Source organism: Hypanus sabinus, chromosome 12 (assembly GCF_030144855.1).
Source record: "Hypanus sabinus isolate sHypSab1 chromosome 12, sHypSab1.hap1, whole genome shotgun sequence".
In the NCBI taxonomy this organism is placed as follows: domain Eukaryota; kingdom Metazoa; phylum Chordata; class Chondrichthyes; order Myliobatiformes; family Dasyatidae; genus Hypanus; species Hypanus sabinus.
Window position 1 is genome coordinate 91,690,223 of NC_082717.1, and position 16,356 is coordinate 91,706,578.

At 37.2% G+C, this 16,356-nt stretch overlaps 1 protein-coding gene across 5 annotated transcripts in view; it reads right to left on the reverse strand.

Annotated features, from left to right (window-relative positions):
* Positions 1-517: 517 nt before the first annotated feature.
* The window catches only part of LOC132403148 (KH domain-containing RNA-binding protein QKI), a 529,050-nt gene continuing 513,211 nt past the window's right edge, over positions 518-16,356 (reverse strand). The window contains exons 7-8 of one of the 5 annotated variants that reach the window (XM_059986471.1): positions 12,531-12,605; positions 518-1,001 (exon numbers count right to left, since the gene is read on the reverse strand). In XM_059986471.1, the coding sequence (XP_059842454.1) occupies positions 850-1,001; positions 12,531-12,605 (227 nt within the window). In that variant the 3' untranslated portion in view covers positions 518-849. Of the gene's footprint in view, positions 1,002-6,489; positions 8,604-9,125; positions 13,491-16,356 lie in introns of those variants that run through there. The other 4 variants (XM_059986476.1, XM_059986473.1, XM_059986472.1 and 1 more) reach the window with 4 other exon arrangements.

Consider the following 16,356-nt stretch of genomic DNA (forward strand, 5'->3'; position numbering starts at 1 on the left):
GAGCTCACACGGCAACCAAAAGCAGGCTCACTGTTGAAAAGTAGTCGAGGAGATCACACAGCACAGAACCAGGCTCTTCAGCCCACTTGGTACCAACACTAAGTACCTATCTCCACTCATCCAAATTCCTAGCACCTGGCTGATAGACTTCTATGTTCTGGCCTTTCAAGTGCACATGTATATACTTAGAAGGGAAGTTGAGGGTGAGATTAAAGATTAGTTTTATTTATCTCATGTACTAAGAATGACATGGACCTCTGCTTGGCTGTATGGCTGGTATGCTGGACAAAGATGGTCATATAGGACTGACTTGACCATGAAGACATTGTTTCTCAAAATGATGGGGATAAGACTTTAGGTTGACCTACAGCGGCCAACCCCACCATCCTCCTTGGTATCTTCAGCCTTTCTTTTGTTGCCTCAGACTCAGAAGCTACAGCTAGGGATACCAGCGGTGACAGAACCACTGCAAGGACTTCCCAAGAGCTGAAATCTCAGCTGAGGACTCAGTAGAAGTTGGAGATGAACAGCAGATGTCAAACACACACACACAGTCTCCAGAGAGCTCTGTTGTCTGTGTCAGACAACAAAGGGTAGCACGTAATGTGAGTGACCCAGCAAATGGTAACTGTAATTGTAATCAAAGTAGCTTAGGAATAATATGACTCTAAAATAATATTGGATGAGGAATGATATAATTAGATGTGCATCTATTGCAGAGAACACATCATTGCTGCAACGTGAAATCCCAATGGATCAAATTTTCAGAGTGGCAAGATTCAAATGAAACACAACAATGTTATACCAGAGGAATAATTCAATTGCACATGTACAGCTACTTTTCAGATGTCAATTCTCAATCTTGCTAGAAGAGTTACTGAGAAAATCTGGCGTCACTTTTCCTAGTTGGCTACCCTCAGTCTGAGCCACAAAATGAGGACTAAAGTGGGCGATGACAACAGTTGAGGGCCATTCCATGTTAGTGTAAAGTCCAAGCTGATCTGAAAGAATGAAGGAATAATAAATACAGCACTAATTTTAGGGGAAAAATTGGGCCACCAAGCAATAAATAAAAATTGAATTGTACAATTAAAAAGTAACATATATTTTCAATTTTATTTGCACAAATAAATTTAAATATTGCAATAAAAATTATTTACCTTCATAACCTCTAATGACATGATTTGAGTCTTATCAAATTCAAATCCCTCTATGGGGTTGCCCTGATCTATCAAGTCCTTCCAATCCCATTTGTACACAGAAATTCCTACATGGTCTGATTCAAGATTTTTTTCCTTTTCCAATAGTGTGCTTTATTGATGAATGTATAAGATTTCTGTCAAGTAGCTTGGTTATACTTGCTGCTAACCTTCCAAAGAAATAATATTTTTCTCTGCATGGGATTAGGGAAAGGAATGGTGTACTTCAAAGCAGGAGATAAATAAATAGAGGGAGAGAGAGGTAGAGAATAGGCAAGGAAATAAGATGGGGAAGAACTGCAGAGTGGGAAAGAGAGAAAGAGAAAACAGTACAGAAGTGGGGGTGGATTTGGGGAGAGGGATGGAAAATGTGTTGAGAAAGGAAATGGGCAATAGTTTAGGGAGAAGGAAATGAGGAATGGGAGAGGGGAGATAATTTAGGAATGGGTAAATGAGAGGAAGATAGATATCAAATTGGTATATTATTCCCACATGTACCGAGGTACAGTGAATAACTTGCTTTGCATACTATCCATACAGATCAATTCATTACAGTGGTGCATTGAGGCAGTACAAACTAAAATGACAGAGTGTAGAATGAAGTGTTACAGTACAGAGAAAGGACAGTGCAGGTAGACAGTAAGGTGCAAGGTTAAATGAGGTAGATTGTGAGGCTGAGTTCTTATCATAGTAGAAAAACATTTAATAGTCTTACAACAATATTGCTGTTGGAAGCTGTCCTTGAACATGGTTTCAGGCTTTTGTACCTTCTGCCTGATGGGAGAGGGGAGAAGAAAGAGCGTGCAGAATGGTATTTCATTACGCTGGCTGCATTACTGAGGCAGCAAAAAGAGTAAACAGATTCCACGGAAGGGAGGCTGGCTTCCATAATGCACCAGCTCTTTTGCTTTGCTAACATTGAGGGAAAGGTTATCATATCAGGTTCTCTTTCTCCTTTCTGTATACCAACTCAGCACTATTTGAGATGCAGCTCACTATGGTGGTATCAACTGCAAGATTGTAGATGGCACTTATAGATGCCAGCTTATAAATGGAGATATGAATGTAGAGCAAGAGATAAACGGCATTACATTTCCATAAATTCCATTTTTTGGGGTTCTCTTCACATTTCTTCCCTCCCCTCCTTCTCTTTTCACTGACACCAGGAAGGAGTACCATGGTCTAGCAGCACATGGTACAGGTTGGTCCATGGTCCATTTCTGAGCATGGGGGCTCCATACTCTAACAGCACGGGAGGTCCACGATGCAGCAGAGTACTGGAGAATTTATGACCCATACTCTTGACATTCATACTCTCAAAATCAAAAACATGGCTGTGTGTCCATTTCACACCTTTGAACTCCACTTCAATAGCTTTACAGTTAGTGTATTAGATTGAAGTGCTAAACAATTAACATGTTTTGATTTACTTCTGTGTTAATGGCACAGCATTGACAACAGTAAAAATCTAGTTTGTTTTAATTTAATAGAGATAAGCTCATCAGGATACATTTTGATAGGGAGAATAAGGAGAAGCAAAGTAGATTTTATGACACAGCTCCATAAGCATAGGGTCATGGCATTTTTGTATTTAAACACTTGAAAGTGACACAATGTGGTTGAAATGTTTTAACAGTTTTACTTTATTTATTTAGTAATACAGTATGGTAACAAGCCAATTATAACCATGTGAAGAATTAACCTACTAACAAATCTACCTTTGGAATATGGGAAGAAACCAGAGGAAACCAACACAGTCATGGGGAGGATACACGGATGGGAATTGAACCTGGGTCTCTGGTACTGTACTAGTCAAGGGAACATGCACCAGTCCTCATCGAGGGGTCAGCAGTGGAAAAGGTATGCAGTTTCAAGTTCCTGGGTGTCAACGTCTTTGAAGATCTATTCTGGGTGCAACATATTGATACAATTACAAATAAGGTATGTCAGCAGCTATATTTGGTATATGAGGAGATTTTGTATGTTACAAAAATTCTAGTAAATTTCTATAGGTGTACTGTGGAGAGCATTCTGACAGGTTGCATCACAGTCCAGTATGAAGGGGCCACTGCACAAGATTGTTAAAAACTGCAGAGGATGGTAAACTTAGCCAGCTCCCTAGCATTAGTTTCATCAGCATTGAGGATATCTTCAAAAAGTGATGTCTCAAAAAGACGGCATCCATCATTGAGGAACCCCATCACCCAGGACATGCCCTCTTCTCATTGCTACCATCAGAGAGGTGACAGAGGAGCTTGAAGACACACACTCAACGTTTAAGGAACAGCTTCTTCCCCTCTGCCATAACTACCCACAAACACTACCTCACAAACACTACCTCACTATATTGCTCTCTTTTTGACTGACTTAATTTTATATATTCTGTATATATTTCTTATTGTAATTTATAGCATTTATGTATTGCACTGTAATACATGGTGCAAAGCAAATGTCATGATTTACGGTATGTCAGTTGTATTAAACCTGATTCTGCTTCTAATAGCATTATTCTAACTGCTACCATGCTGCTTCCCCCCTTTTACAGTTAATAAAACTTAAAGATTCTGAGTGCACAAGTGGTCACAAAAGTAGGGTTATGTGGAACCATAATAAAACACTGGCTGGGCTGACCACTGGAGTATTATATTTAATTGATTGCTAGTGTTTACGAGGAGATGAGAGTTCACAGGAAGTATGAATGAGATTTATTGCAATGGTTCCAGGAATGAGGGATTTCATTTGCATGGCTCGACTGAAGAATTGGGTTTTCCTCCTGAGTTGAAGAGATTTTATTGAAGTCAATAAGATGAAGTCTTGTTCAGGCAGGGGAAATACAGACACCATGTTTATGCTGCAGGATCATTCAAGGCTCAGGGAAAAAGCTACTGCTGTTAGAAAGGAAAATCTTTTTGATTTTAAATGTAGAGTATAGGGTGTCCAGAATGGTGGCAGGTATAGAGCCAACCAGAGAAAGGGAATTAGATTAACAGGACAAAAAATAATTTGCAGGATTGAGTGGAAAGAGCAGGGGGAAAGGCTGAACAGGTACAGTGACCACACATGGAAACATAGAACTGATCACTATTAGATTTTGCAGTAACATCTTTTACTACACACCAGACAATGATTCTTTACACTAGCTTATCATTATTGACTGCTGAAAGTTGTGAACATAACTCAGAACATTATGGAAATCAGCCTCTCCTCTATGGATCCTATTCTCACTGCCTTGGTAAAGCAGCCAGGAAAGTCAAAGACCCCACCTATTCAGTCTTCTCCCCCACCTCAACCCCCACTCATTGGGCAGAAGATATAAAAGCCTGAAAGCACAAACCACTAGTCTCGAGAACAGCTTGTACCCTGCTATTATCAGACTACTCAATGATTCCGGAGTTTAATAAAACAAGATTCTTAACCTCCGCAATCTACTTTATTATACTCTTGCATCTTATTATCTACCTGCCTTAGACTTTCTCTGCAGCTGTTGCACTTTACTCTGCATTCTGTTATTACTTTAGCTTGTACTATTTCAATGTACTGTGAAATAATTCGATCAGTATGCAAATCAAACTTTTTACTGTACCTCAGTACATATGAAAATAATACACCAATTCCAATATTTTTTAATTAAATGAGAAGAATCAAATTAACTGCTCATAACTAACTTCCTCCTTTACTCTTACTGTACTGTATATTCCTTTAATGCTTAATTACCTCAGGCTATGAAAGTTCTGACACATTATATTCAAATTTCTCAGCCCATTTCACCTCATGACATTTTTTTCCTAACAATGAACTCATAAAGCAAAATGTTTAAGGGAGGAAGAGATTCAAAACTCAATAAAAATTAAGTCACATCATCAATGGAAAGATGTCATAATTATCACTGGAGATGACATTGCAGGGACTTAAAAAATCATGTGTGAGGTAATTATAAAACAGCATAGCCTAAACCAGTTTTACATGCAGTGATTATTGTTAAGAAACTGCTACTCCTGGAGCCCTTTCATTTTTATTTGAAGGGTTTGGGTACCAAGAATTGTTAGAAAAGAAATTGCTGTAAAGGTAATGAAGTAGGAAAGCATGCAAGAAGACTGAGAAAGACATTTGTTCCCTTTGAAATGTTAGGGGGCTTGCTTCCCAAAACCCAGTGATTTCAATGCCATTACACAGAGGATGCTGAAGAACAGGTCAAGGATTAAGGAAGTTATACCATGTTACATGGTCATTCACCTTGGGGTTAGTCTGAAAAGCTACATAATGTAATCATAGTTATTCTTGTATTAGAAAATGACGCAAAAGCAGTTAAACAGACTTAGTCTAGAGTTAGTAGTTTGATATTATAACATTTATTAAAATAACACAGGGTTAATAGAAACTGCAAAGAATCAGTAAAATCAAAGGCAAGCATTCTTTTTTTTAAAAAAAGAACCTAATTGTCTAATTAAGCCATCAGGTTGCTAACATAAAGCCAGAGAAGGGGAATACTTCCAATAATAAACTACTACAAAAACCATTGGTATTTATCAGTTATCAAAATGGAGGGATTTTTATAATTTGTTTTCAATTTATCAGGAAAAAAATTTTGAATGCTATATATAACATACAAAAACAATGTTTAGAAAAATACATTATAAATTGTAACAACCGCTGTAAATACATTATCTTACAAGTCCTTAGGCAATTGTTAGTTATGGTACAGACACAACATGAATCTATTTCTTGCTCTGCAGATAACTGGCTCATACCTGTTAACTATATGACTACAAGCGACACTCCCATCACTCCGTAGAATTACATAACATTGCCAGGTAAGGGAAGCACACTGGTTTTTTTTAAACTACTTTTAAATATACAGGAAGATAAAATCCCCAAATTATGGTAATATTGAAGTTAAGGGTACACACAGATATTTGAAATTGTCAGACTTCTTTGGAAACTACATTCAATGATTTGCAGAGATGTTTTTGATATTTAACCTTTCCTTGCCCACTGGCATCACAACCCCACCGTCCAGAGTTCACAGGGAAAATAAAATTTCACACTAATTTTTGATACCTCAACTTCCGCGTGACTGTCACGATTGTCACTTGAGTGTCGCAAGTTCAGCTCAAACAAAAATGTTAAAAATGGCACCAGAATGAAAACTAGGTAAGTTTGAAGAAGCAAGGTATCAGGAAGACGAGAGGTGGCACAACATTTAAAGCTGGCTGGACAGTTTAATTCTTGTTGCATAGTAAATCATCATGTTCCCCCCCCTTCTCCCCATTTTATCCCACCCCTCCCAAAAATATGAAGTCAAGAATGAGTGATTTGACCATGCAAATGTTTATAGCAACCCTTACATGTTTCTCTCTTCAATTGATAAAAAGGCAGGATGTTCCTTTAGTTAAAGAGGATCTCTCAGTGGACATAAATGAGCCATCAATTTAATTATAGGACATATACGGTGGCAGAGAATTCCTCTGCTTATGAGTCTACTGGTCAGTTTGGTCACAGTAAGGTCAATGCTAATAGAATAATCTTAATGTTATGTCAAGAAGTGAGCATATTCTGCTGGATTAGGGGATTAATTATCTTTGGAGAAGTATGCACTTGGTGATGTCACCTAACTTAACTGAGAACTGTGTTACTGTTTTTTTGTTTAATATTACTTTAGTCAAATTGTCCCTATTGATTTGCAATGCATGGTATGAAGGTGATCAACAACTGGTCACCAATATTGATGACTTAAGTCACAGAGAACGAAGTTCTGAGTAAATGCACACCATTGAGTCACTACAACTTTTCATGAGCTTTTGAAAACTTAGGAGTTGCAGCAGTGACTGGAGCAATGATCAGGAAATGATTGAACATAAACTTTGGCTACAACTGTGAAGCCGGTTTTATTGTTTATCCTTTAGCTCCTTTCTTCCTTGAGTTATCTGATGGATGCCAACAAAAGACAAATTGCCTCTTGAAGTTGTGAAAATCTCAGGGAATGAGGGCTTTGGACAAAACACTATAAAGCCCAGGGAGTGTACAAATAACTGTCACAGTCACAGTTATTGTGAGCTGTGGATTCAGCGATGTGGCACTTATCAGACACACAACTGCCAGCTCATTTTTATTCACAAGTGGATCCTTTCATATAAGTACTGGGCAGCTAAGTTTGCATGCATTTGAGACTTTGCATTCAGCAAGATGATTAATTATGAGATGCCAGACAAAATGACCATGAATAAAATAAGGCACTTCTTTCTTTAGACATTTTCCAATCTTTACAATTTAACAAAAAAAGGAGGAAAAAGGCTGTTTGGTCTCCTGTTTTGCTTTGTTCACAACTACCAGGAAATCATTTAGTGAAATAAAGGGTTTCTTTGTTCAGCTTCTATTTAATACTTGAAAGTATAAAAGACTACACTGTCAAAAATATATTTCTTCTTACCAGCACCCTTGTATAGTAAAAGTGTCTACTTTTTGTTCTTTTTGTGGTCTGTTCAATGCATTATGCATATCTACAATTTCAATACAGTAATATAGTAAAGAGGCAAGCATGGCTTTACATCCTTGAGAAAACAAATCCATACAAGAAAGAAAATTAAGATTCAACAATTCGCCCAGTATTGTGACACATAATGCATGGACCTTTTGCCAAAAGGCTCCTAAGTGTCCAATAGGTATTCTTCTCATAAACCATTACTAATTCAGTCTTCTTTACAACACCCTTTGGTTCTTGTTCAATGCTCTTTCTATGGTTTAGGAAAATGCTGAACTGGCAGGTCAAGGTCATGAAAAGTTTCAAATTGGCATCTATGTCCTTGAGGAATATAAATGAATAGAACAAAAAATTGGCCAAATTTGGAACATTGAAGCTCATTCAAAAAATATCCTCACCAATGACATCATTAACCAAAGGTTCATGCATGATGCATCATCACAACAAATTACATTCAGGAAACTTGTGACTTCAGCATGAGAAAAAATGTTCCTCAAACTCCCACAGTTACTGCCTTTGTTAATAGCTATTCATAGATATCCATCTTCTGTCTCCTAGGCCTTCTTACCGTTCATTAGGGAGGGTCACAAAATGATGATCATTGATGAACAGTTAGGGATGAATTGGACTTTATTGCTTTAGTATTATTCAGTGCAGGTTCTAGGACCTCACAATTCACCCAACCAGAATAACTGAAAGGCTGAATGTGTGTGTGTGTGTGTGTGTGTGTGTGTGTGTGTGTGTGTGTGTTCGTTTGCTTTCATCGTTAGGCAGTAAGACGAACGGACAGTGCCTCAGCTCGCTGCAGTGAAGACAGGCAAGCAAAGGCCATCACCAGTTAATTGATCAGCAGGCAGGCATGGTCAGGTCATCATTGGGTGAAGAGCTCAGAGGTCAGAAGGTCATAGGTTAGTTGCCAGTGGCAGCTGGGTGGTTAGAAACAAAAAAAAAGAGAAAAGAAAAAAAGATAGAGAAGAGATTAGTGTTGGCTGATGAAAACTGGATGACAACATGAAAAGCTAACCACAACTAACAAACTAAGCACTGTAACTCTGATATACTGATCGGCAACTTTCAATAGAATGCATTCAGTCATGGTGACACTGGATCATGAATAAAAGCATGAGAAGGAGACCATTCCCACAATTTGTTAACTTGATAAGTAACTAATAACTAATGGTTAGTAGCAGTCAATGGAAGAGTTCAGGAAAATAGTGACCATAGAAGAGAGTCAAGGAAAGATGTCTGGATCTGCACAGAAACATTGGGTATCTCTCAGTCAGTACAGAGTTACCTGTACCTGACTGCTATTAAGCATTAGTGTCCTTCCAAATGCAAGCACAAAAGAAAGCAAATATTATTCATGAATGTGATTAACTGGTTATTGATAAAGAAGACATATTTAGAAATTGCACACAACAAATTTAACAAACTAAGGGGCAAAACCATGTAGTTCAATAAAATTTTATTGCCTTTCATTTTTTCTATTTACAACAATATGAAATTCTTGGCCTCAAAATACAAGCAATTCTAAATTATACGAATAGCAGTGTTGGCTACATCACAGGAACTTGGAAGAGGCCAATTAATTTACTTTTATCCAACGTATTCCAGTTGAGAGTACTATTGTACACTTATAGGACAGTCTTGTATAAAATGCATTTGCATGTAAACACAAAAGAAGTCCTGCCGTTTAAAAGTCTACGTTTATAAAGCCCTAAAATATATCCAAAAATAGATGAATTTCTACTCAACACTATAATGCACATTTTAAACTACAAACAGCCCTCATTTATGAATTTCAATGCTAATACTCTGCAAATACAATAAAATCTGACAATTTCATATACATTCCTGCTTTATATTTTTATAGTTTTTTAAAGAAGCCACCTGTAATACTATTTTCTTTGCAAAAAAAAATTAAAATGGAGATGATTACAGTAAAACAAAAGTTCTCAAGTGGAAAATGGTAAGTCAGAGCGTTCTGGAATCATTCTGTTTCTCTTTTACTTTCTCTTGTTCACCCATTTCCCTCCACCCAACTTGGTCCACTTCAATGTAAAATAAGACTTTTGTTCAACAGCTTAAAATGTATCAAAGTTCTGAGGTTCCGAAATATTGTACTGTTGGCTGCAAGACTTAAACAGAGGAAATGAAATAAATTATTCAGTGCAAAGTCAAATTTGTGCCATTTTAGCAAGGTAAATCTGGTGTAATGCTTAATAACAGCATCCCTTTTGATGGCCCATATACAAGGCTGTACTTATTCTCCATGTTACAGTCAAGATGACTCAAGTTTTAGACCTCATCTTCTACAGGATAAGAAGGAATAAATCACAGGATTGAAGAACAGCTCATTTGCCCATGTTAGTGGGTTTAAAAAAAAAGGAGTGCGTCACCCACCGAGAGCCAATGGAAGGCCAGGAGTTTGAACTGCGTGGAATCGAACACTGATTCTGCACAATATCTAAATATATTAGCAGCTGAGGTCATGGTGTAACAAAACATAATACTGTAATGACAGTTCTTTCAGTGTACCTGTTAAAATGAAGAAAGGACTGATGCCTGTATAAATATTTTACATTCAAAAGACACATGATTAGAAGTTTTTCTTCACAAAATTCTGGATAAAATCCATTGCATTAGTGATTTAATATGTGTTGCCAAATATTTGTACAAGGCCACAATATGGTCAGGAAAATTTAAACAGTATATATGTTTACTTGTCTTCTAGAGCACACAGCCTATAAGGACCAACAAAATGGTTGTAATCTCTAATCAACCAATACACCTGCTCAAATCCTCTGCTCAGTCCTAGGCTTTCAACAGTACACACAGGTTCAATAACCGTGCAACACAATGTGGAGTTTATTCCAATTACTTCAGTCAGTCTATCTTGTTATCTGTACCAAATACATTTCTGTAAAGTTAAACTGTAGAGTCATTTTCTTTGCAGTAAAGAATGATGCAGTGATAAACCCATCACCAAATCTAAATATTAGGTTAAAAGTAATAACATCTAAATCAACTGTGAAATATTTTTTGTTGCAAAACAAATACTTAAGAGGCACGTAATCCTATGCAAAGGAAGGGAACCATCTATTTTAGCAACCCATATATTATTTTGAGTACAGAAATCCCTTAGACCCAGTTGGTAGACACTGGCTTTAAAAAAATCATGAATAAATTAAAGTCCAAATTTAATAATAGAAAACAATGTGATAATTTAGGCTCTCAATACACCATACAGACCTGAATGAGAACTTAATGGTATGAATGACAATGGACTTGCCTAAGAACCCTCTAGAGTTTTGATCATTTACAGAATTTACCTGAGCTCTTGGTGTCTTGGAAAATAATCTCCAGATTAAGTGCAAGAAAAACCCTCCATTACATAAAATGGTGAATGTTACAGTATTATCCAAGCAATCTATCTAGATATCTTTTTTTTATGACACCAGGAGTTGTATCCTTACTCAGCTTTTGATTGCAACAATTACTACCCTGGGTCTTGTATAAAAGATGCTAATTATTCTCCATGCAGTCAAAACATCAGTACCACCTCTCTGTCTCCTAGCCATGAATATGCATGCCAGTTGGGATTTGTAGACCTAAAATATCTCAGAGCCAGCAGAATGCAAAGGAAGTTGATTTCTATCTTATTGTTTGTGGCCAGATCAAGTTCTACACTGCATCCATCATTCTATACCACTGTTCTTCCTTTCCCCTTTCTTCACAGTTTTTATATTCCCCACCCTCAACTCCAAATTAGACACAATCTCACTTAAAAACTTAAAGTGCGCCTAAAAGATTGTACACTTCCCAACATAAAACTAACTGCCAGGTCATGAAAACTATTTGGATCAGAGAAACAAAATGTACATTGGACATTCGTTTACAGGGAGCAATTTTGTTTGTTATTGCCAGAAAAAAAGTAGATGAGTAAATACTGATGTTTCACTTGTTTTGAATCTAACTTTTAATAAAAGTTCATCAAGACTTTTAATTCTTGCAAGTTTACATAGCTACTGGTTGAATGCAATAATGTCTTTGAAAATTCAGAAGTGAAAATTCGTGGATTCATGGTGTATGTGAGCCTAAAATATTTTAATAATTTAGATTTTTTTTAATTTACAGGTCTAAGGGCAATAATTACAGCAAGAGTTAGGCTGGGAAAATGAACATTGATTCCTGTTAAGACCTTCTGAATACATTATGGGGACATAATCCCAAAATAGCTACACAGATAAAATGTTGACCCAACTGTATTGGCATGAAGGGTCCAGTGCTGGTATAAAACGTGCATGCACGCCACAACAAGCATTGATAAGAATCAGGTACAACAGCGTATAAATTCATATTCATGTATTATATTCCTCTGAAGATTATAAAGGCACAATTCAAGAGTTTCTTCAAGGAAAAGGATTTGGTCCTTTCAAAAGCATTGTCTGAAAAGTCTTTTTGGATTTGGCTACTTTTAAAATAAGTGAATGCATTTCCCCCTCCCTCCCTCAATATTAAACATATTGGCAGTTTAGTTACAACATATTTCTCAAAAGTTCATCAGTTTTATCAGGCAGGAACAGGAACACTAATATTCTCTTTCTCCAGCCTTAAATTCCTTTCTGCATTCCCATTCGATGTGAGGAACTTAATTCAGAAGTTTTGGGAAAACTTTGCAACAAAAATCTGAAGAGTTGTTGGGCACAGTGATATTTTGCTGAATAAAAATGGACATAACTGGTCCTCAGAAATTAGACCTTCGGTCAACCCCAACTGATGTGATTTTGCAAAGCAGCACCCTTACAGTCAACAAGTTCAACAAAAAACAAAAACTCCAGAACTAAACTAACCTCGATCAGCGGTCACAATCCTTTGGTAAGGATGGACCCGCATATCGTGCCTTCGAACTTTAGTAGCCACTGCACCTAGTTAAATTACAACATTTCCAACACATGGTTAGAGGAATTTCCTAGGAAGTGATTGGTTAACATATCAATAGCATTTCAATGGCAGATCAAAGATGGATTTACATTAGAAATTACAGCAAGATAGCAGTTAAAAAGTAGGTTAAGGCACAGCACCTTCATAAATTGAACTTTCAAGCAGAAATTACTTAATTGAGTACAACTGTGCATGTTAATATTGCATTCCATTTCAAAAGACATAGTCTTAACCCATTGCTGCTATCCACTCACTAAAATTCCCACTATATGAAATGAGATTACTCAGTTAGATCCAAGCACAATTAAATTTTACTAGTCATATAATCAGTGGAGTGCACCTTGCAGAGAAAAAAGTTTTAATCCATAACACTGAATCAGTTATTTTCTTAAAAATAAAATCTCTACAAATCTTTAAAAATTTGCAGCAATTGCTTGACCTAAAAAATGCATGCTTAACTCAGAAATCACTAGCTAAAAATTGCAATGATGTATAAAGTAAGTACCCTATACCAAACAAGCAAAGAAATACACAGTGTGTGGTTCTTCTGGGATAGACGTGCCAAAAATGATAGGAAGAGCACTAGGCCACAATTATAACTAATTGACCCAACTGGTTTCCAAATGTCTATGTGCATGTGTGTGTGAGAGAGAGTGAGTGACATCACAACACTTACTCTTACTTGCTCTCCACCCCCCCCCCCCCCCCCACACACACGCACACGCAATGCTAGCATTTCAATGACAGTCAGGTTGGGTACATTTTGTCCATGGCTGCTGTGAAACTAAGCATTTGTTAAAGTTCAGATCTGATGAGGGTTCAGTGACATGCGTCCTTGAATTCTTAGCCTTTCGTTGGGAATGCCATACCTAAAGGTAAAGAACGGAATTAGAATTAGTCAATGGTCCATTCTATTGTTTAGTAAGAAAAATGACAGGCCACTGTCATAGTGACCCTTTGAGTAGCAGATGAACTTTGCAGCTGTCCTAACACTATAAAGTGATTTTATAATATCACTTAAGAATCAATTTCTGGAAATTGCACAAAAATTCATATATTAAAGGGAGCTTCAGACATTTCTGGACTGGTATAAAGCAAAATTTACTATTTAAGAGCAAGTAGTCTTTGTAATTGTGCTGCATTTCCAACCCATGGTTCAAATGAAAAGTCATTCCCTCACAACTGTTTTGTGACCTGCAGAGTACTTTTAGCATTTTCCTATTCTATTTATAATAGGCTCGGCACAACATTGTGGGCTGAAGGACCTGTGATGTGCTGTAGATTTTCTATGTTCTATGTTCTAATTTTGGATAAGCATGGTAACACATGGACATTCACCAGTTTGTGAATAAGCTTAGTGCATTTGAATCTTTACATGGCGGGCATTGCAGGGATTCGGTTCTATTTGCCGTGTTTTAATGCAGCACGTTGCATTAATGGATGTATGGCAATATATACAGTGCCTTGAAAAAGCAATCAGCCTGCAATCTTTTTTTACATAAATAAGAATTACAACCAGGAAACTTGATCAATTTAACTGACATTTTTTATTTGTGAATCACATGCTCTTTTTTTCACAATAAAGGAAAGGTATGTCGCATCTGGAATTGTTTTCCAGTTAGCGGATGATTTCCTTCCACGCTGCTCTGACATTTTGGGAAATCACGTATGAGGCAAGTTACAGCAGTGGTTTGCCATTGCCTTCTGCCTGGTGAGTTTTTTTTTTAATAGAGTCCAAAAAACTGGGAAATATGTAAAGCATAAAAAACTAAAAATTAAAAACTGAAATGTCAGCAGTTCAAAATACATTCATCTCTTTGCTTAGTACTTAGTTGAACCATCTCTTGCAGCTATTACAGCCAATAGCTTTGCACAACTTGATGGAGCAAGATTTGCCCATTCCTCCTTGCTAAATTGCTCAAGCTGTGCCAGGTTAGTTGGGGAGCGGTAGTGGACAGCAAACTTGCCAGAGATGTTCAATTGGGTTCATGACTCCGACTGGGCCACCCAATGACATCAATTTTGTTAATTTGAAGCCACTCTATGGTTCCTCTGGTATTATGCTTTGGGTCGTTGTCCCGCTGAAAGACAAACTTCCTCTCCAGTATAAGCTTTCTGGCAAAGGCTACCAGACTTCTATACAGGATTTCTCTGTATTTAGCAGCATTTGCCTTTCATCAATCCTGACCAGATTTCCATTCAACACTACTGAAAAGCATCTCCATAGCATGATGCTACCTCCATCATACTTTACAGTAGAAATGGTGTTATCTGGCTGATGCATAGTATTAGATTTACGGCACATGTTCCACTGAGTGTTGAGACCAAAAAGTTTCATTTTAGTCTCACCTGACCACAAGACCTTCTTCTACATCTTAATAGTATCTTTTCAGTGACACTTTGCAAAGTCTTTATGAGCAGCTCACCTGGAGTGACTGTTGGCATTACAGTAGCCTCTCTTACAAGTGCTGTTCTTCTCTGACAACTAAGTTCAGAGGGGCAGCCTGACCTAGGTAGCGTGGCTGTGGTTTCATATTTTTCCACTTTTTCACAATGGGCTGCAATGAGCTCTGAGGTATGTTCAGAGCCTCCGACATGGTCTTGCACCCTTCATCAGATTTGTGCTTCTCTATTGTCATTTCCCTGACTTGTCTTGAATGATTTTTGTTTTCATTTTGGTCTGTTGAAAATCTACCATACTGTTGGACCTTACAGAGAGAGGGAGAATTTAGTCTTATTAATTCACTGAAAACAGGTGACCCTCCAATGTTCTACATCAACAATCTGGGTGAGTAGGTAAGGTAATCGCACCTGAGGAAAGTTAGTGTTGCAATTACAAAGGCAATGAATACTTTATTAGCCTCACAATTTCGGTTTTTAATTTTTAAATTGTTGGTAGGTTTTGGAATTTTTCATTTGATTTGACATGATGCACAGTGTTTCGTAGATTAGCTCAAAAATCCTACAATATATTTTAATTTTAGAAAATGCGACAGTAAAATATGAAAATAGTTGTGGGAGCTGAATACTTTTTCAAGGCACTGTATGTTCTTCAAGGTGTAAAACATGCATATACCTACAGATTCTTTATGTACTACCAGGCTGTAATCCAATTAGGAATAAAACGGTTTCAAATTACTGGAAAACTGTTTCAAAGTCCCACCCCCTCCGGTCTTCTATCATTTCGCATTTCCCTCTCCCCCCCACTATTTTCAAATCTCTTACTATCTTTCCTTTCAGTTAGTCCTGATGAAAGGTCTTGGCCCGAAACGTCGACACTGCTTCTCCTTATAGATGCTGCCTGGCCTGCTGTGTTCCACCAGCATTTTGTGTGTGTTGTTTGAATTTCCAGCATCTGCAGATTTCCTCGTGTTTGTTCAAAGTACTGAACTGGAAACAGAATGACCTTTTTGGATAAGCTTTTACTGCACTGCATACAGGAATTGCTGATGGGAAATATTATTTAAAATGCTCATTTGATGCTTTCTAATTAAAGTATTTAATAGTCTTTTCCCCTTTTAAAAAGGGCTTTTAATTTGATTAGCCCTTGATCAAAGACCTTGGGGTATGAGATGGGGCAACTTTTGAAGATCACAGTAATAATCTGGATGGTAGGTTTTACCTCTATAAAATGCAATGTAAATGGAAAGTACTCTTATCTTATTGTGATCTTCATATCTTAAATCATTCCACATTCACTTACAGAGGTGAACAGAGGTTCAGAAGCCAAATATC